The sequence below is a fragment of the Monodelphis domestica genome, chromosome 8 (genome assembly GCF_027887165.1).
Source record: "Monodelphis domestica isolate mMonDom1 chromosome 8, mMonDom1.pri, whole genome shotgun sequence".
Classification (NCBI taxonomy): domain Eukaryota; kingdom Metazoa; phylum Chordata; class Mammalia; order Didelphimorphia; family Didelphidae; genus Monodelphis; species Monodelphis domestica.
This window is the reverse complement of record NC_077234.1, coordinates 1,203,598-1,230,098: the sequence shown is the minus strand read 5'-3', so window position 1 is coordinate 1,230,098 and position 26,501 is coordinate 1,203,598. Positions and strand designations below refer to the sequence as shown.

At 43.2% G+C, this 26,501-nt stretch overlaps 1 protein-coding gene across 4 annotated transcripts; it reads left to right on the top strand.

Moving 5' to 3' along the window:
• Positions 1-55: 55 nt before the first annotated feature.
• On the top strand, positions 56-26,186 carry LOC100619146 (zinc finger protein 14 homolog). Of its 4 annotated transcripts, none has more exons than XM_056807574.1 (5): positions 57-201; positions 8,747-8,799; positions 19,760-19,916; positions 21,322-21,417; positions 24,382-26,186. In XM_056807574.1, the coding sequence occupies exons 3-5, from the start codon at positions 19,793-19,795 to the stop codon at positions 25,566-25,568; spliced, it is 1,407 nt and encodes a 468-aa protein (XP_056663552.1). In that variant the 5' UTR covers positions 57-201; positions 8,747-8,799; positions 19,760-19,792; the 3' UTR covers positions 25,569-26,186. The 4 variants fall into 4 exon arrangements, with proteins under 4 accessions (XP_056663553.1, XP_056663552.1, XP_056663551.1 ...); XM_056807573.1 differs by having other exon boundaries at positions 9,709-19,916; XM_056807572.1 differs by having other exon boundaries at positions 60-201; positions 19,790-19,916.
• Positions 26,187-26,501: the final 315 nt, after the last annotated feature.

Here is a 26,501-nt window from a genome sequence, read left to right as displayed (position 1 = left end):
CTGGAGACGGCGAGGGCGGAGCGTTCAGCCCCACAGAGGGCGGGGCGGCCCACACGCAACGAGGAGGGGCGGGAGCGGCGCAGAGGCCTCTGGGAAATAGGAAGTCAGGAGCTCCTCTTGGCCACACCTCCGGCTCTCCCTGAGAGCTCTGAGCCGCTTCGCTCTCCCGCCCCTGCCCAGAGTCCTGCTGCCAGCCAAGGGGTAATGGGTTTGGGGAATGGTGGGAAGGGGCGGCAGACCCGGAGGCCCGGAGTGGGAGGGGCTCCGAGAGCGGAATGGAATGGGAGCCGGAGAGGAGGGAGAGAGGGAGGTGCTGGAGCGGCCACCCGGTTCCCGTGGGGGCCGGGGCGGGGCCTCCTGTGCTAGCCTTTTGGGGGAGGGACCGACTCCTGCCCCAAAGTCAGTGGCTGGCGGGTCCTGTGATACAGTGTGTGCATTTCACCCCCCCTCCCGCCCCCCGCCCCCGGGAGGCTCCGAGAGTCCTGCCTCCCTGCCCAAGGATGCGCGGCCACCCAGAGCCCGGCTCCTCTGCTCTCCCTGCTTCCCGAGCCCTCAGACCCCTCCGGGCTCTGAGCCTCCGCCAGCCCTCCCCGGCTGGAACACGTCTGGTGCCGCAGCCTTGGGGCTCCACAAATCTTAGACTCTCTCCCAGCTGGGGAAAGGGGGAGCCTGAGTGCACTCCCAGCCCGCAGGGGGACCTCAGTGGCAATTCCTCCGCCGTCTTTAAAGCCCGCCTTGCTCCTTTGGGCTTTGGGTTTGCCGAAGGAAGCTCGGCGCAGGATCAATAGGAAGTCCTGAAGGGAGAGCCGGCACCAGAATTAAGGGGAAGTCGGGAGGGCTTCTTGGAGGAGGCGACCTTTGGGTTTGGCCTTTTTGATTATACAGATATTTTTATTTGACCAGTTACATGGAATACATTTCCCCCAAAGTCCCCCGAAGTTCTGTGGCCCACGTAGTCTCCCTCCCCCTTCCTGGAGCCGGCCAGCCATTGGGTCTGCGCCTTGTCATGCAAAGCATGACTACTGCGTGCTGTTCACTGTTGGAAGAGAAGAATCACGTAAAAGGGAAAACCCGAGTAAACTCAAGGGGAAATCCTGTGCTTGCACCCACATCCCAACCTCCAGCACTTCTGGCTCTGAGCATGCTTTGTCGTTGGCCCTTCAGAACTGTCCAGTCATGGTACTGCTGAAGAGCTTAGTGTCTCTCACTTGATCGTGCAGCAGTTCTGCTGTTCCTGTGTCCAGTGTTCTCCCGGTTCAGCTGATTCCATTCCACATCAGTTCACGGAAGTCTTCCCAGCTCTCAGAGGAATCATTGCTTGTCCTTCCTCATGGAGCACCCTTCGTTCAGCCGTCCCCAACTGATGGATGTCCCCTCCATCTCCCATTCTTTGGCGCCACAAAGCGTCTCCTTTTATTTCCCCTCTCTGGGGTAGACTAGTGGTGATAGGAAGAGGGTCCACCTTCTTTGGTAACCTTTTGGTCATAGTTCCAAGTGGCCAGGTTGTTCCGGTCAGTTCTGGGTCCCCTTCACCATCTGTCACCTTCCCTTACTGTGCTAATGGACCATCTGATAGGTTGGAGTGAGAACTCTGTTGCCTTCCTTTGCACTTCTCTAATCACCAGGGATTTTGAACGTGGTTCTCTGGGATCATCGATGCCTTTCATGTCTTCATCTGAAAATGGCCTCTTCGTGTCCTTTGACCATTTGTCGGTGGGGGGTGGCTTGTCATAGAAATTGGACTTCCTTCTCTCTATGTGTGAGAAATTAAACCTTAATCAGAGAATTGGGCTGTGAGTTTGTTGTTTCCCCTCTAATCTTGTTTGCATTGGCTTTGTGGGCACAAAACCCGTTTTTCTTTAATATCGTCAGAATTCTTCATTGTACGGGGTATGATGTTCTCGGTCTCTTGTTTGGTCTTCCCTTCTGCATAGATCTGACAGGTAGAGTCTCCTAAATCACTTAGAATATCATCCTTTACCCTTCAATCCTATGCCCATTCTGACCTTGTCTTGGTGCACACGGTGAGATCGTGGTCTCACCTCATACCTGGCTGGCTTCTGCCATCCTGTTTTCCAGTCAGATCATGAGTTCTTCCCCCACCAGCTGGGAGGCTGCATTGCTGTGGTCATTTCTCCTAATCGAGTCCATTGATCCACCCTTCTGATGACTGCTTGGTAGTAAGATCTGCCACTGCGAGGACACCGTCCTTCACGCTTTTGGTTTCCTTAGTTCCCTTCATATTCTCGATCTTTGCTCTTTCAGATGAATTTTGTTATTCTATAAAATCGTTTGGGGCCGTTTTATTGATATGTTGCTAAATAAGGAATTTAATTTAGCAAGGTGAAGCCATTAATATTTTCACAAATGTTTAGATTTCCGTTTATTTGTGTGAAAAGTGTTTTGGAACTGTGTTCATATGTGTTTGTCTTGGCAAACAGATCACCAAGTATTTTATATTGTCTAGAGTACTTTAAAGTGCAAATTCTCTTTCTATCTCTTGTTGCTGGACTTTGTTGATGATACAGAGAAATACGATGATTTATGTGCATCTGTTTTGTGTCCTGCAACTTTGCTAAATTTATTAATTCTTTCAACTGTTTTTTTAGTTGATTCTCTAAGCATACCATCATATCATCTGCAAAGGGTGATAGTTTAGGGGGCAGCTGGGTGGTTCAGTGAATGGAAAGCCAGGCCTGGAGATGGGAGGTCCTAGGTTCAAATCTGGCCTCAGACACTTCCCAGCTGTGTGACCCTGGGCAAGTCACTTGACCCCCATTGCCTCACCACTCTTCTGCCTTGGAGTCAATATTGACTCTAAGACGGAAGGTAAGGGTTTAAAAAAACAATCAGTTTGCTTCCATATTATGTATGTTCTTTCCCCCTTGTTTTCTAGAATTATGTTGTTTAATTTCTATTTATTTTTAATTTGGCTGTCTATGAATCCTTATTGATTACCATTTTTATTATGTTGTGACCTGAAAAGGATCCATTTATTATTTCTGCTTTTCTGCATTTGGTTGTTATGCTTTTATGCCCCAGTACATGGTCAATTTTTGTACCTTGTGCTGATGAAAAGAAGGTGTGTTGCTTTATATCCCCATTCAATTTTCTCCATTGATGTATTAAATCTCACTTTTCTAAAATTTCATTCTCTTCCTTCTTGATTATTTTTTGGTTAGATGTATCTAGTTCTGAAAAGGGAAGGTTGAGGTTCCCCATATTGTGTAATTTCTAACTACAGGAAAGCAATTAAGAGAAACTGAGTCTCCAAGCCATAAAGAAATAGGTTTATTTGGATAGGGCCAGTCTCCCAATAAAGCTGGACTTCTGGTTAAGACCAAGAGACCCCAAGCACTGTGAGAGACTTTCCTATATACCACCAAAGAACATCACAACTTAGATACCAAGTTAAAGATAATCCAAGGCCATTGAAAAATAGAGCAGGTTGATAGAAGAAGTCACTTAATGAACATGGGAGGATCAGAGGAGCCTGGACTAGTGAGGCAAAGATAAGAGTGCGTGGTGTTGGGTGGTACCAAGCTTCCAACCCTGGGTCATGCCTAGTGATGTATAGTAGATCACAAGTTCAAGACCATCATTCTTGCTGAGGGTGCATGATATAGCCACTTTGAAGGTGTAATAGTTAAAATAGTTGTTTGGCTTAAACTGTAATAATTAAAATGATTGATGTTGTAAACTGTAGTGAGTTAAAATGGTGGAAGATATAAATTGTGATAGATATAAGAGAGGGTGAGTAAATTTGACCACAGAAAATATGTTTCACTACAGTGTCTTGGTTTTTAAATCAAATATAAGGTGGTCGCCAGAGAATATATTCCCAATTATGAATATACCCAAGTCAATTGGGTTTTATAGAGATTTTAATTAACAATACAATGAGTGATCAAAGAAAGAGAGAGAGAGAGAAAAGGTATAAGTATGAAGGGCCTTAAGCCAACATGGCCTAGACCTGAGTCTTAAGAGAGAGAGAATCAGTCAGTTTTTTTTTTTTTTTTTATCACTCACCACAAGATTTGTCTTAAGCAAGGATATCTGAGGAACAGAGTCTCCCCAGAGGGAGTTCCAGCCAGAGTCAGCCTCCCAAGGGACTTCTTCTCAAGAGATCTTCAAAGGGCCTCCTCCAAAAGGATCTATCTCCAAGCATCTCCCAAAAGGAACTATCTTCAAGCTCCTCTCCAAGGATTCTCTCTCCAAGATCTCTTGCTCAAGAGATACCTTTTCATATATAGGGTTTTTTTTCCTATGTCACCTGCCCTAAGTTCTTCCATCTACCAATCACCGTAGATGTTTCCTAAAGGACAGCCCATCTGAATTCCAGCTAAGTCGACTAATCTCCTCAGTAGGTCTGAACCAGAGAAAATGCTGCTGTGTTGACTAATCCCCTCAGTAAGTCTGAACCAGAGAAAACACAGCTGAGTCGACTAATCTCATTAAGAGAAAACCTGCCTGACCTTTTTAGGTACCTAGCATCCCATTGTATCAATTCTAAAAACAGGCATGGCTCAAAGAACTCCTTGCCTTTATAAGTATGGTTTTTTAAGTACTTTCATTGTTTAGCAAGGAGTTTTCTCCCCTAAAGCAGTCTTAAGTGCGGGTGGAGTAGAGGTCCTCCCATTTCTGATCCTGGCGAGTTCTCACATCAAAATGGGGAATGTTTCCAGTAGGGAATTTGTTCCAATGGAGGATTCCTCAATGTGGAAATTTTTAACATTCACAAGTCTGAGAAATTTCAAGATTTACAAAGGGTGGGGCTGACACTCAGGCCTGTGCTAAAGTAGTGATTTACTTAATTCAAAAGCTTAATACTTAAAATAATCACAAAAGATTACTAAAATCATGACTTATGCTGACTATCTCAGAATTACAATTATGATTATCTCCAGACTACTGATAACATTAAAATCTAATCCTCATAGAAGGGGTAGGGGATTTTTAACTCACCCGTTCATGCAGTTTTAGTATTTCCTCCTTAAACTCTCTTAGCTTCTTTCTTTCAAAATTTGGAGTCTATAACATTTGGTGCATATGTGTTAAGTATTGATATTACTTCATTGTCCACAGTGCCTTTTATCAAGATGTCATTTCCTTCCTTATCTCTTTTAATTGCGTTAGTTTTGTCTGAGATCATGATCGCTACTCCTGGCTTTTTTTTTTTTTATCTCAGTTGAAGCCCAATAGATTCTGCTCCATCCCCTTACCTTTACTCTGTATGTGTCTACATGTCCCTCAGGTCTGTTTCTTCTAAATTACATATCATAGGGATTCTGGCTTTTAGTCCACTCTACAATCAGTTTCTGTTTTATGGATGGGTTCATCACTTGCATACCCCATTATGATTACCATCTGTGAATTTCCCCTCCATCTTGTTTTCCCCTTTAGATCCTACACTTTCTCCTTTAATTCTGTCCCTTTACACAAGTCTTTTGCTTTTAACCACCCCCTCCAATTTCCCTTCACTTATATTATTCTTCTCCCCACCACCACCCTTCTAATTCACCTCCTACTTCTTTATGCAATAAAATGGGATTCTGTATCCCAGTGAGTCAGATTATTCCCTTTCTGAGCCAGTTTCAATAAGAGTAAAGTGTAAGCATTGCCCATCACCACACTCATTCTCCATTCTACTGTATTAGTTGGGGGCGGGGGGTGGGGGGAAGGCTGTGCCTGTTTAGGTGATAAAATGTGCCTCATTTTGTTTCATTCTTCCCTTTTCTCTCATTGCAATCCTCTTTCTCATCCCTTGATTTTTTTCATGTCATCCTAAACAGTTACTACCATAGCCTCTGTCAATGTATGCTGCTTCCAACTACTATGGTGATTATAAAAAGTTTAAGTTACACATGTCCATGTAGGAATATAAATAATTTAAACTTATTCAGCCCCTTACATCTTCTCTTTCTTATTTGCCTTTATATGGTTCTCTTGAATCTTTTATTTAGACATCAGATTTTCTATTTAGGTCCATTCTTTTCATCAGGACTGCTTGGAAATCTTTCATTTTAGTAAATGGAAAATTTTCCCCTTGAATGAACATAGTTGGTTTTGATGTGCAGTTGATTCTTTATTGTAAACCTACTTCCTTTGTCTTTGGGAATATCATATTCCAAGTCCTTTAATATAGAAGCATCTAAATTCTGTGTAAACCTGACTATAGCTTCATGGTATCTTAATTATTTCTTTCTGGCTGCTTCTATTTTCTCCTTGGCATGGGAATGCTGGAATTCGAACATAATATTCCTGGGAATTGTCATTTGGGGATTTATTACAGGAAGTGATCTATGGATGCTTTCACTTTCTATTTTCTCTTCAAGAATATTAGGGAAGTTTTCTTTGATAATTTCTTTTAATATGCTGTCTAGCCTTTTTCTAATCACAACTTTCAGATATTTCAATAGTTTTTAGATGATCTCTCCTGCATCTATTTTCCAGGTCAATTGTTCTTACTATGAGATACTTCATATATTATTCTGTTTTTTCATTCTTGAATTTTGTTTGTTTCTTTATTGGTGCCTTATGAAATCATTAGTTTCTATTTGAAGAAATCTAATTTTTAAAGAATGATTTTGTCCTGTGCCATTTTCAACATCTTTCCCCATTTGGTCAGTTCTACTTTTCATAGAACTCTTTTCTTTTGTTTTAATTGGATTTTTGTGTCTCTCAATTTGAGAAATCCTGCTTTTAAAGCTGTTTTTTGCTTTTTGTATTTCTTTCATTTCTCTTTGCCATTTTCCCCACCTCTCTTATTTGATTTTTAAAATTCCTTTTTGAGTTCTTCCATTGCCTTGGACCAATTCTCATTTTCCTTTGAAGTTTTCCATGTGGCTGTTTGATCTCACTGTCCCCTCCTAAGTCTGTGTCTTGCTCTTCTTTGTCTCAAATGATTTCCCTGGTTAGGTGTTTCTTTTGCTGTTTACTCATTTCCCAGCCTTTTAAAAATGTCTACTTTTACGGGTTTTTCCCCTAAGGTATTCTTTTGAGTTTCTGCAACATTCAGTTCTTCCACAGTACTGTGTTGGCCCGTGGGCTGAGAGCTCTGGAAGCTACTGATTCAATCTCCTCTCAGAACTTCTGGTGGCTGAAGGATTCAGTCCTGCAAGCTACTTTGCCCTAGGAATAGGGGCTTCTCTGTAGGCTTGTGTCAGGGTTTAAAACCTCAAAGGGTAGGCCTGGAATGCTCTGCTGTTGTCTCATGCGGGGTCCAAGGGTCTCAGATTTGGTCTGTGCCCTGGTTTGGAACCTGGCACAGTAGGTGGAGGTTGGGCAACCTTCACTCCTCTGTGATGTTTTACTTCCATTTCCCCTCTTCACTTCATGAAACAGACCCTCTCTGCCTACCTTTCATGTTGTTTTCTGCGGGAAAGTTACTTCAATTTGTCCCATTTTGGTTCTGGGGCTCCAGTACTCTTTCTGGGGCTCTATTTGAAGGTTGGTTTGAGAATTCTCAGAGTGGTTCCAGCTTGCTGTGCTACTTTGCCACCATCTTGGCTCTGCATCTAGTGGGGCATTTAAAGAAGCCGGAGGGGGCTCTGTCTGCAGCTTGATCTGGGGAGATCCCAGCCCTGGGAGAGAATTCCTTGGAATTCCCACTGATCTCCAGAATACAGGGGTTACAGAGCTTTGGAGGCGGGGAGGGCTACCATCTGAGTGAATTCACTGAAGCTCCAGGCAAGGGTAGATGGGAATGACTGAGATACAATAGCAGGAGCTCACGTGGCCAAAGAGGTGCTTCAGGGTTAAGTGTCTTCCTGGGCTCCATCCTGGGGAAGAAGGGAAACCCAGGGCAGAATTCCTTCCATTCTCTCTGTAGCTGGAGCTGGGATGGCTGGGCAGAGATCTCTGCTCCTTCCCCTTAGATTGTCCTCCTTCCAGTTCAGGCCCCCAGGTTCTGAGAAAAGACAAGACCAGATCCTGCTCACCTCGGGGTGCTCTAAGTCCTTGGTTTGACCTCTGGGAGATGCAGGCAGAGGACCGACTCAGATGGCCCAAGGAAATGGCAAAGACCTCTAGTCTCTGCTCAGAAAACCCCAATGGAGGGAAAGAGGAGTTACCAAAGGGAGAACAGATGGGTTCATTGTGGGTGGGTGTTCCAGGAGGGCAGAGCTCTGCCTCAGGAGCCCTGGAGCCTCTGCCTGGGCCCATCCCGTTTGGGATCCCCAGGCCCTGCTGCCTTTTAGAGGCCTGGGAGGATGGGAGAAGAGAGGGGATTAGAAGAGGAGTAAGAGAGAGAGGGGACTCATGTTCCCCTTCAGACCCTCTTCTTTTCCCAAGCTGCCCCTCCCTCCCTCTCTCCCTCTGTTGGCTCTCCCCTGAAGGCAGGCCTGGCCCTTGGTAACTGCTGTGGCTCCTCACCCTATGTAGATCCCTGTGGGACAGCCTCAGGCCTGGGAAGAGAAGGAAAAACCTCTGCCCCTCTTGGTACCTTCTCCCTCCCCAGCTCAGGGTGCAGACCAATTGGCCCGTAGAGTGGGCCAACTGGGGAAAGAGGGAAGGGAGTGCCCCTGGGACTCCAGGCCAGCTCCTGTTGTTCAGCAGGGCAGAGAAGTCAGGCATTCCCTGGGCCAAGGGAGGCCTCTTAGGAAGATCTTTGGCTGGAGCTCCATTTAGGGGTTCATAATGTCATAGGAAGGGGGAAGCAGGACTCTGGGTGGGGGAGACAAGGCTGGGAAAAGATGGAGGAACGTTACCAAATGGACTCACTGGGGCTACTTTGCTGCCTCTACAGGGATCCTGGAGTCCCAGGGAATGGCCTTTGAGAGGAACAGACTCCCAGCTCAGGTAAGTATATTCCAGCCCCAGGTCTGAGCCCTATCAGCCAGTGAGGTCCTTCCATGGGTATGACACAAGATGGTGTAGGGAGCTGCTCCCTCCTTCCTGCTGGGCCATTTCTTTTTTTGTTCCTTTTAATTGAGTAATTAATTAAATTAAGTTAGACTATTTTTCTATGATTACATGATTTATGTTCTTTACCTCGCCTCCTCCCTCCCCTCTCCCGTAGCTAATGAGCAATTCCACTGGGTTTTACATGTATCATTTGTAAGGGTTAAAATGGATTTGACAAATATAAGTATTTTAAAAATTGTGGTCACTGTTTATAAAAATTAATTCTTAAGACACAATGCTTTATTACAGCAAAGTAGAGATTGTAAAAGAAGGAAATGTAGTTAGGAGATAGAAAATATCTTCTAGCTAATACCCTAAGATCCTAGTGCCTCCAGACCACAAATGCATTTTCTTTCTTCTGGGTGTTGGAGAGTTCCTTTTCCTAAAATTTCTCCAATAAATTTTAAACCTTGGATTTTAGAATAATAATACAATGCCCCAACACCAGGATCACCCCAGGATACATGTATGAGTATATGAATCAATTGCATGAAGAAAATAAAAAACATAAAAAACCCAAAAAGAAGAGAAAAAAATTTAAATGGGGGGGGTAATCAAAATCTTATGTATATAAAATTATGAATAAACAAGAATAAACCCTTAACCAGTCCTTGAATCATTAGCAAGGCTCAATTTAAAGTGATGTATGTCTCTCCAGCCTACAGGACAATTGCAGCAATTTTGTACTTATCCGACATTAGCCAGGGCTTCAGAAAGTTGTAATACTATAAAAGAGAAAAGGGACTAGATTCTGAAGTAAAAGGGAAGTATGATTCCCTGATCTGAGTTTTTCTTCAATTTCAGGGATAGGGGAGCCCAAAAGGCAGCCAAACTAAGGGCCTTGTCAGAACGTGGCCTGAGGGAGGCCAATATCTGACCTTGTCAAACAGCCACTTCCTTGAGCCTCAAAGAATTCCTCTGTCTTTGCACAGATTCTCATCAATCCCAAAGGGATTGATTGTCTCCTTCACCTCGTGCTTCTTGGCACCGTACAGTGGTGCTTGTGTGATCCCTTCTTCTGAAATCAGATTTAATTATTAATAAAAGTTCCATAATATGTAACAATCAATGGCAGGTTTCCATCGTCTAAATCTTTTTGTTATTGATAGGTATTAGGACTAATGGATATTGTAGACTTACCCTTCAAAATCAAAAACAGTAATACTGATTACATGTACTTTAAATACAAAACATAAGAAGAAAATTCAAATATCCTATTGCAAATAAAAAGAAAAACAATAAAAAATTCAGAAATTCAGTGTGTCAGCCAAAATAATGTTCAGCTTGTCTTTGGGCTTTTATAATGTTATTATCTCCAGTCCAGTCATAGGAGGAGGTTACAGATGAAGACAATTGCATGTGACAGGATATAGTTAATCAGTGTTAATAGAAGTTACCCATTTTACATGTCAGTAATGAATCCATGACTCCTTTTCTCCAATTTCGATAGCTGTTAGAGTGGTTAACAGCACTTGAAATGGACCTTGTATTTAAATTGCATTACAGAGACTTCTTCACTATTGGGAGGGGAAGCAACTGAAGCAGTTAACATCAGTAAGGCAATGGTGTCTGAAAAGGCTTAAAATTCACCTCCAGACACTTTGAGGTTCCTTCCCCTCCGAGTACCATCATTCATCTAGATTTGTCTGAGCTCCCTTATGCTGAGGGGGATGTCCACCGTTAGTATAATGTGGATGAACCCCATTTTGGCATTTTGGTGTGTGAGTCATGATTTGCCTCATAAGAATTATTATTTCTTTAAGAGTTTCTATTGTTGTTATTATTTCTAAAATTTATGTTTTTATATATCTAATTCCAGTTCCTACAGTTTATCATTATGTGACCCCTTTTTCAGCAAAAGTAACACATTAGTGGTTGATTTGTGGATTCCTGCAAAAGGGCTGTGGCCACTCTTTGATTTGCTTTACTTTGTCAATTTTTTTCAGTTAATGCTTTTATTTCCTTCCTTAATACTTCCACTAAGTCACTGTTGTCTTCACCTTTCTTTTCATATCGATCAAAAATGAGGGCAGTTGGGTGGTTCAGTGGATTGAGAGTCAGGCCTAGAGAAGGGAGGTCCTAGGTTCAAATCTGGCCTCAGACATTTCCCAGCTGAGTGACCCTGGACAAGTCACTTAACCCCCATTGTCTAGCCCTTACCTTTAGGCCTCATTAATAAGAGAGGGAACCTTATGTCTTTCTCTTTCCATTAGAAAGGCGTGGAGCAAACATTTCATGTGGGATCATAGGTGTAGTTAATACTTTCCAGCTTTTTTTATGACTACAATGGGCTCATCTTTAAAGGAAGGGGTATTTACCTTGAAAATCTCAATATTTTGTGGAGTGAATGGAAAAAGTTGTTTCATGGTCACTATATTCCCTCGTTTATTATGAGTGGGTAATTCACTCGTGGGGAATAGGCCTTTAATTGAATTATCTTCGATTACTGCTACTTGGCTTTTTGTTTGGGTTGCAATGGAGTGAGTAAGGGGATGGAGGGAGAGATGGGTCGGGTAGGGGGATAGGTAGTTTCGGTAGAGTGAGAGGTAGTTTCGGTAGAGCGAGATAGTTTGAACAGCATGAGGGATGTATCGAGCAGGCCAAGAGTTCGTTTGAGAGGTGGGTCGAACAAGATGAGAAATAGATCCGGCAGGGCGAAGCGGAGACTGAGTAGGCTTAGATAGTGAGGCCATAAGGGGTGATGAATTTCCCTTCTGAGTCTTAAGATCACTCAAGCTATCTTTCAGTTGTTTTTTCTTGGGGAGAAATGGGTAAACTGCAAGGTATCCCATGAATACAATTATACCCAGAAACAGTAATAAACAAAGAAAATGTAAAATTGTGAGCTGTGCGAGCTTGATAATGCTCTCCGGGAGCTGGAACTGTTTGAATTAGGCAGGAAACTGCTCTCTAACAATATGAGCCATACTTTTCAGTACCATACTCAGTCACCTATTTATTTTTTTAATCTAATTATTGGATTGCCTGTAATTCTACTTCCTGGGTTTAGGAGGCACTACCCTAGTGTGGAGTAGCTGGGGGATAGAGTCTCAGGAGGCCAGAAGGCTAGAGAGAAGAGTGTTTTCAAGACTTTAAAGGAAAAAATGGTGTAGATATAGACATGCCCTAATTTGCTTTTGTAATGAGGGCCTAGAAAACCTTAGCTTGAGGCTAAATTTGGGAGGGAAAGCAAGAAAAAGAAAAAGCTTTCTATTTTAGGCAAAACAAAACACTTTCTTGTAGGTGGAACCCTCAGGGTAAAGCCTGAATTTAGAGAAGAGGATGTGAGAAGTTTTTTCTCTTCCCCTGCCCCCAGGAGTAAAAACACCAGTTGCCATGTGCTTCCTCAGCCTGGGAGAGCAAAAGGCTTGGGTGGAGAGCACAGGCTGTGGGCTGCTGGGAGGTTTCCTTAGTAGGGTCTGCAGGCTTTTCTGGGTTAAGGGAGAAGTTTTAGATATCTTTACTGCTGCTCTCCCTAGTGTTCCACATCCCCACCCCACTCAGGCTAATTCTAGAGGCACATGGGGGCTCAGGAAGGGCGTTAAAGAAAGAGCAGCCTCCCAGGAGCAAGATAAAGCTAAACTTGTTAATTTAGTCCAATAATTAACACCTTCTGACAATAAAAAACAAATCTCGACTGAACTTATTAACTTCCTGCAGTACTCTTGAATTCTGGGTTTCCGGGTACTAGCTTGTGGGGGCAGGGTAGCCTCCCCAGGAGGCAAGGAGTGGGGAGGGGGTGGAAGCATACCACCAGGAGAAGCCCTGAGGGAATTGACTATTGCTAAAATAACACCCAGCTTACCAGTGTAAAAATAAAATTAATCTACAATAATTTCAAATATTATATATTTTAAGATTTATTAATGATCACTAGAAGTTACAAAATAAAAAGGTAACAAAATAAAACCTCGTGCCCATGGCTAATCCACTGTTCAAACAGCCTGCTCCACCAATGTCCTGACCCAGCAAGGGAAGAGAGCTAGGCACAGAAGATCACCATATTTATCCCCTATCTATGTAAGCACATAATGATGGGAAGTCAGTGGGATCCTGGGAAATGTAGTTCAGAGGCACAAGATTTGCAAGCATTCCGCCATCCTCAGTTAAAGAAGTGGGGAGGGGGTAGGACTTTCCTATCCACGAAGGAAACAGACCAACACAGCTATAACTTCTGGCTAATCTGCCCTTTTGTGTATCTTGCTCTACCAACTTAGAGCAGAGTAATAATTCTGAACTGTAGAACTTAGCCATTAATGAACTGACTTGAGGATAGTTTTAGAGAGAGTAAAAAGTGAAGAAAATTGAAGAAGATTGAGGGTATTCGTCAAACCTTTGTCGTCTGCCAATAATGCAAAGATTAAAATGTGTTTGACAAATATAAGAATTTTAAAAATTGTTGTGGTTGTCATTTATAAAAATTCACTCTTAAGTCATGAGGCTGTTAGCAGGTTTTAGTAGCTTTAGTCTAGCAAAGTAGAGATAGTAAGAGAGGGAAATGTAGAAAATATTGTCTATCTAAAATACCCTCAGTCCAGATCCTCATACCTCCAGACTGCAAATACAGATCCGAATGCGAATCTCACCAGGCAATGAGAGTGTCTCCAAAGCCAAAGAGTCTGAGCTACAGCACCAAAGACCTCGATGATCTTGAGTGCACAAAAGGCAAAAGACCTTCATGCTCAACAGAGGGTCCCGCCTGCCCCGAGAGAGAGCCCTGAGTGCTCTTGAGGTCCCTCTTATATGCAATTTTCTTCACCCATCAGCTCTCTTTGTCACATCTCAGGAATGAATAAAAACCTCCCAATTTGCCTGACACTGCCTGAGAGGGGCAGTGCTTATGGTCTTTGGGGGTGTGAACTTTTTCTAATAAAAGGTTCTTACTAAGTGTGAAAGGAAAGACACTCCAATTTCTGGGTTAAGTTAAAATAGACAAAGAGTTTAAATTCTCCTTCACACCTTGATCCAGACCTATTTCCACATTATTACTATTTGCAACAGAGTGATCATTTAGAGTCTACATCCCCAATCCTATCCCCATCAAACCATGTGATCAAGCAGTTGTTTTCCTTCCATGTTTCTGCTCCCACAGTTCTTTCAGAATTGTCCTGGGGCATTGCATTACTGCTAGTAGAGAAGTCAGTTACATTCAATTGTGCTACAGTGTATCCGTCTCTGTGTACAATGTTCTTCTGCTCCTCTCACTCTGCATCACTTCCTGGAGGTCGTCCCAGTTCACATGGAATCCCTCCAGTTCATCACTCCTTTGAGCACAATAGTATTCCATCCCCAACAGACACCACAATGTGTTCGGCCATTCCCCAATTAAAAGAAGACCATTGACTCCTTCATCTTTGCTCTCTAGGGATCCTGTCTTTGCTGTCTCTACTTGCCTAAGCAACAGACACATATATGCACCCCCTCTTCCTGTTTCTTTTGGCCAAGCTGTTCCCTCTTGAGACTTGTCTGGAGCAGAGCCTGAGGGTGTCCCCTGGTCTGTGGTCCTCCAAGACTTCCTAGGCCTCTCCGACTCTGTTCTCTTTACCGCTTCCTAAGCTGAGTCAGCGAATCAAACACTCTTGTCCATGCCCACACAAAGAAAGGGAGAAACACTGGCCACGCTCCTGGCCCCCAAGGTCTGGCCAAGGAGACCCATCAACAGTTGTGTCCAAACAAGTATGATGGAGGGAGGCATTCTGGGAGGGGAAGGCTCTCAGGGTTCTGGGGACCACAGAAATCATTGGTTCCCAAGGGGAGGATTTAGCCCAGACATGAAGGAAGCTCAGGGGCCAGAGGGAGGAGGGAGAGCATTCCCTGCAGGGATACAGACAGCCCCGGAAAAGGCCTAAAATCAGACAATAGAAGGTGTCAGCCATTGTCCCTGGGTCAGAGGAAGAGGAAGCTGTGAAGAGATAGAAAGGGGCTTGAAGGTCATTATATGCCATTGGATCCTGCTGTAGGAATGGTCAGGGTCCTTGCTAGTGGCAGCCAGAATCGGGCAGCTGGGGATGCACCCAGAGCACTCCTGTGGCTTTTGTATCCACTCCAGAGTGTGGCCCCATCACTACCCTTTTGCTACTGAGCTCCCTAACCCAAAGTCTGAGGAGTTTGGGGTGAGATCAGGAAGGGCCCTTATATAGAAATGGACAAAAATGGGGCCTTTTTCTCAAAAGAGTAGCTTCAAGTATTCTTCAGCATAGCTATTTGTACCAGACCCAGGAGCTGGGTGCATTGCTTCTCTATTCAGTAGAATTCCTTACTGGTCCAGTCCTTCCCCTGTTGGACAGGCCGAAGAGAAGGGGATGCATTCCGGAAGTTTTCTTTTCAAATACAGTTAGGGAGGTCCTGAAGGAGATTTACTGGACGTGTCAGAATGGAATCCAGCTCAACTTCAAAAGATGGGGATACAGACAAACTGGAGAGCTTAATGTTCTCCTAAAAATCTGCTTTCAACAGTCTACATAATAACCCTCTGAGGTCAGTGTTCTTAAATTTATTATTTCACAGTTGCAGAAACTGAGGCAAACAGAGATTAAGTGACTTTTCAGTCATGTAGCATGTAAGGGTATGAGGCAGGATTAGAAATCAGATTCTCATGAATTTCCACGATTTTATAACTCTACTATTAACAACATTTGTGCGCCTACCTTCCCACAACTCCCTCCAACACCTATGGTTTCCCAGTTGTTGTTTGTTTCCTTTTTTGGCAATTTGTAGAGTATATGAGTTGAAGCCTCAGCCCTCTTTTAGTTCACATTTCTATTCATGAGTGACTTAGACCATTTTCCATATGGTATTTCTTTTGAAAATTCTTTATTCAGATCCTTTGACTGTCTAGTGGAGAATGGCTCTTGGTCCTGGGTTTTCAACTTCTCCTGGATATAAGACCCTTTTCAGAGAAATTGGATCCCAAAGTTTTTCTCATTCACCCAATCGCTTATCTTGGATGCATGGATGCTGTCTGTGCAGGAGTCTTTCTGTTTTAAGTAATCAAACTTCTCCATTTTTTTGGAAAATTGCCTCTATTTTGAATTCAGCTAAGAGTTTGTGTCCCAGAACTGCAGTTTTTAAATTAAAGAGCTAAAATGTATTTCTTATTATTCGTAACTAAATAACTTCAAAGCAATGCATTTATAGTATGGTATAATTTTGTGTCCAGCAAAGATTCTTAACTTTTTTTGTGAGATTACAAGATGCCTTTTATAGTCTAAGTATCCCTTCTTAGAACAATTTTGTTTTTAAATGCATACAATTCATAGGATTGAAAAGGAAACCAAATATAGTTATCCACAAAAATATTTTAATAAACTCATGATGCCCAGGTTAACAATCCTGGATCTAAATCAGCCTCAAGATATGCTATTTGAGGTTTTTTGAGGGTACATTTGACAACTCCTACATCCCTGTGAGATGAGGTACCTTCTCGTGCCTGTCAAATTGGCCAATGTACCAGAAAAAGAAAATGATCAGTTTGGAGATGTATGAAATCTGGGCCACTCATGCCCTATTGGTGGAGTTGTAAATTGATTGACCATTTGGAGGAGCTATTTGGGACTCTGCCCAAAAGGCTTTCAAACTGTGCTTACACTTTGACCTAGTTATATAACCCCAAGAGGGGAAATGAACTTATTTATACAAAGATATTTATATAGCAGATTGTTTTGTGGTAGCAAAGATTTGGAAATAGAGGGATATTTGTTCATTGTAGAATGGCTGATCAAGTTCTGGTATATGATTATAATGTAACCCTTTTGGGCTATGAGAAATAACAGTCAGGATTATTTCAGAGAAACCTAGGAAGACTTCCATGAACTAATGCAAAGTATGAGCAGAAGCAGGAGAACATTTTCTACATAACTCTGAAGATAGGATTAACTCTCCCCTTGTCTATTTTTAGCTAATCAAACCAAGAACTTAAAGTACCCCTACTTACCATTAAGTGTGAGAATTTACAAGTCACTTACTAGAGTAAGCTCATACCTCCAAAGGTCACTACCCCCCTCCATCCCCTCCCCCAATGATAAGCAAATTGAGAGACTGCCATTGGTTTTTCTGAGGAAAAGGGAAGGACAGCATGTGGGGAGAAAAAAAGCATAAAAGAAGCAAGCAACATGATCTAGCATTCATTCCCTTCCTGGCGTTTGGAGAAATTGGTTCTGGAGATTCCTTTCCTGGCTTGAAGGAGACTTTTTCCCTGGATCCTGTGTTGGCCTGCTAGGTGAGTGGCTGAGATTCCTACCTTTGGAGGAGGCTGTGTAGGTGGAACCCTGGCTGAAGACATCACCTTCTGGATGAGGATTACCGGGAAATCTACATGGAGACAGAATCCCCTATTGGGCCTGAGCCAAATTTCACTGGAGAAAGGCTGGTAGACTTGTTAGGAATCTTTCTCTTTATCTCCATTTACACTTTCACTCTTCCCTCCTCCTCTTTGTAAATAAAAGCTACTAAAAGTCATTTAGACTTAAGCTATAATAGTTTAAAATCAGCCACCACAATATTACTTTATAACTCATATTTAGTATAAAACCTAAATTTAAACCTTAGAACAGCAACACTCTATGGTCAGTACCTCTCAACAACTCGTCTATTCTCAGCAATAATACAGTGTTCTAAGACAATCTCAAAGGACTTATGACGAGGAAAGCATCTGCTTGCACAGAAAGAACTGATGGACTTTGCATTCAGACCAAAACATATTTCCTTTTTTTAAATTTGAGATTTCTTCCACAAAATGACTAATATGGAAAAATATTTTACCTGATTGCATGTATAAAGAAAGTCTAGATCAGATTGCCTGAGATGGGGGAAGAGAGGGAGAGATTGAATTTTGTAAAAATTAAAATCTCAATACTTAAAAAATACTATATTTTAAGAGATTTATTAATGATCATTAGAAATAAAGGAATAAAAAGGTAAGAAAATAAAAACCACATGCCCATGGCTAATCAACCTGTTGAAAACCCTTGCTTACCACCACAGTCTCGACCCAGGAAACAAAGAGAGACCAGGAACCCCACCCAATATATCGCCTGTCTACAGGAAGTGCGTTAAGGACAGGAAGTCAGTGGGCTCCTGTGAATGTAGTTTGTAGGGTAACAGGTTTCTAATTATTCAATGTACAACTCAATTCTTAAAAAAAGAATTTTTTTTTACATTTCATCGAGGAGAAAATAAAGTATTGCACTAAGTACTTATCCCTGTAGCTGTGAGATATATATGAGCTGTTTCTCTTCTAATTTCTTATAGTATGATCTTTAATAATGTCCTTATAGAATATGTAGTAGAGTGTGGTGTAGGCTTACGGTCTAAGCCTCATTTCCTTCCAGAGGCCATTCCAGTTTTCTTAGCATTTTTTTCCAAATAAGGAATTTCCCCCCAAATAGCTTGTTTGCCACTTTCTCAGACATGGAGTTATTTATTGCTGACTCTCCTTTCTTCTTTTGTTGAGATTTTATTCAGCCCTGTCACATATCCCCTTCATCATGTCACGAGAGAGTGAATTACATTTTTTCCTTCTGGATTTAATGCTTGTATTTTCTACTCTTGAGAATTCTGTTCAACCTGAAACCTCTTCTCTGTGGTTTGACTGGAGAAGCTTATGTGTTTGGAACTCCCCCTCTCTGAGGAGAGATGCCGAGGCTGACATTGCCACTGTTTCAAGGAAAACTCTATTCCCAGTATTCTTCTGAAGCATTTCTTGTAGGGTGTGTGAAGAAGCTGGGACAACCCGACCTTGTGCCATCTACTAAACTGATTCCCTCTTGTGAAGGAAGGGATGCGTTTAGGGCAGCAAGGGGGGAATTGTGAAAACACTCTCCATCTTGTGACTCAGTGCTGGAACTGGCTCGGTTCCCTTTCTGTTCAGTTGTGTGCCGCCTCCTCCACATTCTGTCTCAGGAGGAAGGTTTATTCAATCTGGAGTATTGGGAGAAAGCCAAATTACATTATTTGAACCTGCCTGTCTGGGAAACTGCTGTTTAGAGACCCCCACCTTAGGCCTGAGGTTAGGTTGACCAGAAACACAGTCAGATCCTGAAGCTTGATGGAAGGAGTTTTCTCCTCATTCTACATCTCAGGCATTTGATGTATCTAATCTGCAATATGGGCCCACATCGATCACTCCATTATTGTTTCCATGTTCCTTTGATTGTTTACACATATTGGGAAGGAGTGGGGCCCCTTTTCATGGAACTTCATCTGCTCTTCTCCCCCCTCCCAACTTGGCGAGTCCCTAATCCTTTTTGCAATTGGAAAGCAGATGACCCAGTATTGAATTGTTTCCTCTTCATTCATCTCTTTTAAGGTAGATAGATGGAAAAGGCCCCTCTTCTTCCCTCACTTACCTTTTATTTTGCCCAGCTCCTCCCTCTGTGGCAATGTTGCACTGGCTCGGGCTCTTTGATGCTAGAGACACTTACAGTGAAACCGGCTGCACTGGGACACAGGGACAGGGTGTCAGACACGTGGCTCTGTGACACCTGTGTCCCACCGCTGGGTTCAAAGCTGGAATGGAAGTCCCCTAGATATTTTGTTTCACACAATAGTTAGAGCCTCCACAGAGGCATTCCAGAGAATCCTGGAGCCGCTCTTCTCAACCTTCCATTGGGTTCTTACAGACTCAGCTTCAAGTGCTGACCCTGACACTGACAAAGGGTGACACCTTTGGGCCCCTCCCTTCTCTGTATGTCAGTTTCCTCCTGTAACTGACCATCCTGGGCTCTTAAAGACTCAGCTTCTAGTGCTGACTCTGACACTGACAATGGGTGGGACTATGGGCCCCTGCCTTCTTTGGGTGTCAGTTTCCTCCTGTAACTGACCAGAGGTGGGCTCTTCATTGTGATGTGACTTTCAGCCTTCTGTGCTCTGACTTGGGCTGCTCTAGGAGATGGTGACGTTCCAGGATGTGGCTGTGGACTTCACACGGGAGGAGTGGTGCCTCTTGTCCCCTCCCCAGAAGGAGCTGTACAAGGAGGTGATGCTGGAGAATGCCTGGAACCTGCTCTCTGTGGGTAAGGAGCCTCTCCCTGCTGCTGCCATCCAAGGGAATGTCGCCCTCAGAAGTAGGCAGGGTTGGGAGCAGTTTTCAGGCATAAGGAATAGACAAGGGCTGGTGTGGCGTGTCCCAGAGCCAGGGCCCTCCTCTGCCTGCTTCTCCTGTAAAAGGGCTTTGCATTATGTAATGGGGCCTTGCGGGCTGCCTTTGGTGCTCCTGAAGTTCAAGATCAAATCCGTGTGGAATAATCTCAGAGGTGGAAGTAATCTCAGCGCTGATTCCATCTTCTCTCTCCCTGGCCCGGAATTGTGTCTCCCAAACCCATCTGGGAAAACTGTTTGGGTGGATTTTCCTCCCAAGCTCTTCCCTAGAGTGGATCCACTATTTTGGGTATTTTTTCTCTAGCTCACAGCTCCTAGGTCCCCAGCAGAGCGGGGTTGTCCTTAGTCTTCCCTCCTGTTGGCCTAAGCCTCCAGCAGAGCCTATGAGAAAGGGAGGGAAGGGAAGAAGCGTTGTTTATAACAACTTGCTCTTGGACAGGGGCCCTGCCGAAGGTTTTCTCTGTAATAGTATGGCACTGCTTCTTCCACAAGTTCATCTTCCAAATTTAGTGACACAATTATCCCCATTGTATAGTTGAGGAAATAGCCGATTAAGTGGCTTGTGCTGAGGCACACATATAGAAGGTGTTTGGGACCAGATTTAAGTGGAGTCATTCCTGCTTCTCAGTTCAGGTCCCTGTCTCCTCCTCTTCTAACTGCCTCTCCTTTCCAGATATTAGAAAAAACTATGGACTGAGTTCACCCTTCTCTGCAGAAAATGCCTCAGAACCAATTGTTCTGGTTCCAGATTGGTTCCCTGCCCTCCCCACCTCCTTTCCTCACACTAAATGCTTTGGAGACTCCTCCAGGAATTCCCATAAGCCTCCCATAGACCCTGCTTGCACTCCTCTGTCATTGTCAGGGTAAATTGACTGGCTGAAAGACAGCCTTGGCCCGATGAGGATTGTTGAGCTCCCCAGGAGAGGACACAGAGACTGCCCAAGAGAACAGTCCACAAGCCTCAGAGAGGTGTCAGGGAGTGAGGAACAGGCAGGGTGTCAGGACAAAAGCAGATCCCTCGAGGTCCCTGGGGGGGGGGGTTCAGGCTGATCCAGAACAATGACTCTTAGACCCAGTTTGGAGATTTAGGGGTTTCTGCCAGAATGGACTGTTGGGAGGGGGGCTGTTGCTCATTCCAGGTCCTCCAGCAAGGTAACCGGCACATCTTACCCTGGGTTCCGACATTACAGACACTGAGGGGTGAGGGCAGACTCCATGGAGAGAGTCTCTGAGTGGATTCACTGGACTCCTCAGCCTTTCCCTAAAGAGAACGCAATGGCAAGCTTCTCTCCATCCTTCTCCCTGATTCCCTTTGCTCAGGGCTTCCAGCTCTCCCAGAAGATGTGATCTCTTATTTGGAGCAGAGGGAAGCCCCATGGATGCTGGAGCGAGAAGGTCCGAGGAGCTGCTGCCCAGGTGAGTGAGGGGGAAAGAGGTGTGAGAGCTGGAGTGAGCAGATGCTTCTGTGTGTCCTAGTGAAGCCAAGGCTAGATTTGGGCGCAGGAGGACCCAACTTGTAATCCTTTTTCCGATGTTTTAGCAGGGGCTTCCTGGACAAGTCACTGAACCCACGAGCCTCAGTTTACCCATATGTAAGATGAAGCTGTTAGAGTCCATTTCCTGTCAGTTCCCTTCAGAGGATCAGTCTTTGACCCTCTATGAAGTAATTTTGGGGGATTGAAGGGCCTGGAAGTCTCCTGCAGGTGCCCAAATGGGTTGCTTATCCACTCTGAGCTCTTCATCATCCAGAAACATGTGTGAGTGCTTCTTCTGTGCTGGGTCTTGGATTACGTTACAGGAGACATATAGGGACGCAGTGAACATCCCCTGCTCTCGTGGAGCTTGCTAGCTGCTAGAGTAGCCAGTGTGCTGACAATCCTATAGAAGCCCTTTAGATGCTGAATCCAGTGCAGTGAATCCAGAGAGGGAAGGCTCTAAAGAGAAGAAACTGATGGAAGATGGGCCTTAGCTGGGGCTACTAAGCCAAAAGCGTAGCCGAGAAGCCAGGGGAAAGCATTGGCCCAACTAGCTGCAAATGCCACCTCTAGCAGTTCATCTCTGATCCCGAGGACAAATATTGGAGGGCATCTCATGGAGACAAAGACATCAAGGAAGAGTGTTTGAGGGTTAGAGAGAAATGGTTTGATTGGTTCTCAGAAGGAAGGGCTCATTGGTGTTGAAAAGACTGGAAATGAAAGAACAAGGGGGGCATTGGAGGAAGGAATAGACTGGGCTCCGATGAAGGAGTGGAGTAGGATTCTTGGCCCATGGAAAGGGAGTCTCTGTAACTGGGGCAAGAATGACTTTTTCTCTGATCCTGAGGCCAAAAAGGAAAAGCAGGCAGCTGAGTGGGGTGAGATGTGGAGGATAAGAGAGCTCTGCAGAGGTCCAGCTTTGTTCAGGGAAACAGGAGGCCAAGTTCTCAGCTCAGAAGGTGTGGGCAGGGGATGGGAGGAAGCCATAAGGGAGAGCTGGGAAAATTCTTTTTTGGTTTTAGCTCTCTAATCAGCCACCAAAAAGAATTGCTATCGACCAAGTGAAAACTCGATTTTTCCATTGACTTATGACAAATAGGGTATTAAATGATAAATGTACGTGGACATTAGTGGAATATATCACTTTTTAACAAAGTTTATCTGCAAAACTACCTTTTTAAATTTCAGAATATTTTTCCGTGGTTACATGCTTTATTTTCTCTCCATCTCCTCTTCCCTCCCCCCTCTCAGAGCTGACAAGCAATTCCACTGGATTATACATGTGTTATCACTTGATATACCTATTTCCATATTATTCATCTCTATAATAATCTTTTAAACCGAAACCCCAAATCATATACCCATACCAGCAAGTGATAAATCGTATCCTTCGTAAGGATGGAATTTCATTTATTCTATCACTGGCAAATTAGTTATAGTCTTGCTAAAACTACCACATGACTAACCTGTGTTGTCAAACAATACCTTTACAAAGCTCCCAGCCAGAAGAACAAGGCTCTTAAGTGGAGAATAAATTTAAATGAGAAAACAATCATAACGTTGCAATGAGTGACCCTTTAAGGGCTGTTTTTGTCAAAAGGTTTTGGTCAATGAGGGTTTCATAAGGGCCTCTACCCTGCACATCTAGTGAACCAGGTTTTCAAAGGCTCTGCTCTCTCTGCTGCAAGAATGCAAATCTAAGTAGCATCTCAATTGTGTGGTGCAATTACAGGGTAACCCCGGAATGGGACAGCTATTTACATATAGTGGCAGCCAAATAGAATCTGTGAGCATGAATGGCCAATCTTGCTGGAAACCTGAAAATAATTTGATATCAAGTTGAGAAATGAAAAGAATATGTTACACTTAGAAGCAGAGTTTGATGTCATCATTGAATGCACCCCAAAAGCATCATATTCCTGGTTATGATCACTTGGAATCACGGTGGAGGAGGGGGGAGGGACATCTTTGAAATACTTGTTATCCAAGGGGAAAAGAAGTTACAACAAAATTGGGCCATTATTTACTTCTTAAGATGACAGTAACTAATTTTTAGCTCAGGTCCCCTCAAATCTCCAAGGGCTTATGAATCACTAAATGGGACAAGCTCAAAAAGACTAATAATGAAGCAGGCAGTCGATTTCCTTATAAAAGGATGATGGACTCAAGTTATTGTATGAAACATTTTTGAACATGGGAAATTCCAAGTCTGTTTAAATTGTATTTAGTAGCAGGACTTTATGGTAGTGAAAAGAGGCATTTAAAGAAAGTAATGGCTATTTTCAAGAAGTATGGAACAGAAAAAAAAATATTTTATGCCTTAGGCAAACTTGATTTCAGATATTTCAACCAAAAAAAGTTGGAAGCAATCATGAAGGAAATTGCATAACACATACAGATAAGCTAGATCATGAAATAATAGGGATATTTAGTACACATACACACAGTGGTATTATACTTCTGAAGATAGGATCGAATGTGTAGACAATGAAAATGAAAGCAAAAAGGGAAGATTGAAAATAAGTTGTCTAGTACTGTGGACAGAGCATGCCCAGTCACAAGATTTGGTTTCAGCTTCCAGGATTTGGGTCATCATTCTACCATAATTCTGAGGTCATGGTCTGAGATAGGAATGTAATGATGGCAACATGGCCAAAATTACAGGTTTGTTATGAAGACACAATGAGATCATGTGGAGTATTCATTATTAATTAAATTATTCTTTTACTTTAAGCTACTGGTATTTTCAAAGGATGGATTGTGTCTATTTATGTTGGAAGCCTTTTCTTACCTCAGGAAATAGAATATAAAGCAGTTTATGTTCTGATAGTGCAGGAAAGGAGATATGGTTATTTGTGTGTATACATGACAATGCATGTATGTTTTACTATGTTTCTTTTTGAAGGAGAGATCCTACTGGAAATGAAGGTGACTCCAGAAGATATGAGCCTTTCTGTGGAAGAAATGGACAAAGAAAGACTCATCAGTGATATTCCAGGTAACATAGCTTGGAGAGAATTCTGTGTTGAATCTCAAACTTCATCCCATACTGAATATCAAAGAATGAATTCTGAGGAAAAGTCTAGTGAATGCAGGCAATGTGGAAAGATATTCAGTCTGAGATCCAGTCTTGCTCAGCATCAGAGAATCCATACTAGGGAGAGACCTTATCAATGCAAGGAATGTGGAAAAGCATTCACTCTGAGATCCAGTCTTGCTCAGCATCAGAGAATCCACACTGGGGAGAAACCCTATGAATGCAAACAATGTGGAAAGACATTCACAGAGTACTCCACTCTTGCTGTACATCAGAGAATCCACACTGGAGAGAAACCCTATGAATGTAAGCAATGTGGAAAGACATTCAGAGTAAGATCTAGTCTTGCTCAGCATCAGAGAATCCACACTGGGGAGAAACCTTATGAATGCAAGCAATGTGGAAAGACATTCACAGAGTGCTCCACTCTTTCTGTACATCAGAGAATCCACACTGGAGAGAAACCCTATGAATGTAAGCAATGTGGAAAGACATTCAGAGTGAGATCTAGTCTTGCTCAGCATCACAGAATCCACACTGGGGAGAAACCTTATGAATGCAAGCAATGTGGAAAGTCATTCAGACTGAGATCCAAACTTGCTCAGCATCACAGAATCCATACTGGGGAGAAACCTTATGAATGTAATCAATGTGGAAAGTCATTCAGACTGAGATCCAGTCTTGCTGAACATCAGAGAATCCACACTGGGGAGAAACCTTATGAATGCAAGCAATGTGGAAAGACATTCACAGAATGCTCCACTCTTGCTGTACATCAGAGAATCCACACTGGAGAAAAACCTTATGAATGTAAGCAATGTGGAAAGACATTCAGAGTGAGATCTAGTCTTGCTCAGCATCACAGAATCCACACTGGGGAGAGACCTTATGAATGTAAGCAGTGTGGAAAGACATTCAGAGTGAGATCCAGTCTTGCTCGACATCAGAGAATCCACACTGGGGAGAAACCTTATGAATGTAAGCAATGTGGAAAGTCATTCAGTCAGAGCTCCCATCTTACTGGACATCAGAGAAATCATAGACTTTCACACTGAACTCTTAAATTTCTCTAAATGACATTTCACTAGTATGTCACAAGCTCTACTTAGATTAGGTCCAAATGGACATGATTTAGACCTAAAGTGTGATGCCATTAGCAAATTAAGGGAGCATAGAATCATTTGCCTTTGAAATCAATTTATTTACAAGGGAAGAATTTGTGACCAAATTAAAAGTACACAACATGAGTTGCATCATGGATTTTTGTTGTCTTAAGTTCAAAACTGTAAAAACAAAGAGTACCAAAAAATTAAAAGGGGAAACAACAAGCTATCATTTGCTTTAAAACAAGATGTTCAACTGTGTGAAGGGAACCCTCTCCCAGGATCGTGCATGGGATCTTACCTGCATCCCAAAGTCCAAGCAACAGTCATCTTGTTTGGGTCATGTGACTGTGTGTGAACCAAACATGATTGAAGGGGACCTTCTGGAAGGGCGAGGGAGGAAAAAAGGTTGAAGACCAGGAAGTAGGGTCTCTTTCTGGAGTTAACTGTGATGGGGAAGGTGGCTAAGGGAACCATGTGGAGAGCACCCAAATGGCTAAAACACTTTTCTCTTTAGTCCTCTACCTCTCCCTATCAAAGTAGACCCTAATAAAATTAATGAAAAATAAAGAGCATAGTCCTAATTTTATATCTTACATTATGGTGATCCCTATGGAGAGGAACCTCACTTCTCCTTTTTAAGCTTTTTAGAGGAGTTTAAAATAGACACTAGGGCAGATGAGTTCAGAGATCCAGCCACCTCCAGCCTTCAGCTTCAACCATAAAAGACTGCAGCTGCCACTGATCACAGGCATTGTCAGATAGTCTTGCTTTTTTAAAGGGGACCATCCTCCTTGAAGCCAATTTTAAGTCCCCATGTGGCCCAAGTCATAGCTTAGGTGGGGGCAGAGTGTTGTAGAGAGTAGCAGGCAAGATTTCCTCACC

Bases quoted from the DNA above. Each gene is read 5' to 3' on its own strand.
- LOC100619146 (XM_056807572.1), top strand. From the start codon at position 8,767: ATGGCCTTTGAGAGGAACAGACTCCCAGCTCAG. The intron at 8,800-19,789 runs GTAAGTATATTC...GGGCTGCTCTAG, and splicing joins GGAACAGACTCCCAGCTCAG to GAGATGGTGACGTTCCAGGA. The intron at 21,418-24,381 runs GTGAGTGAGGGG...TTCTTTTTGAAG, and splicing joins TCCGAGGAGCTGCTGCCCAG to GAGAGATCCTACTGGAAATG.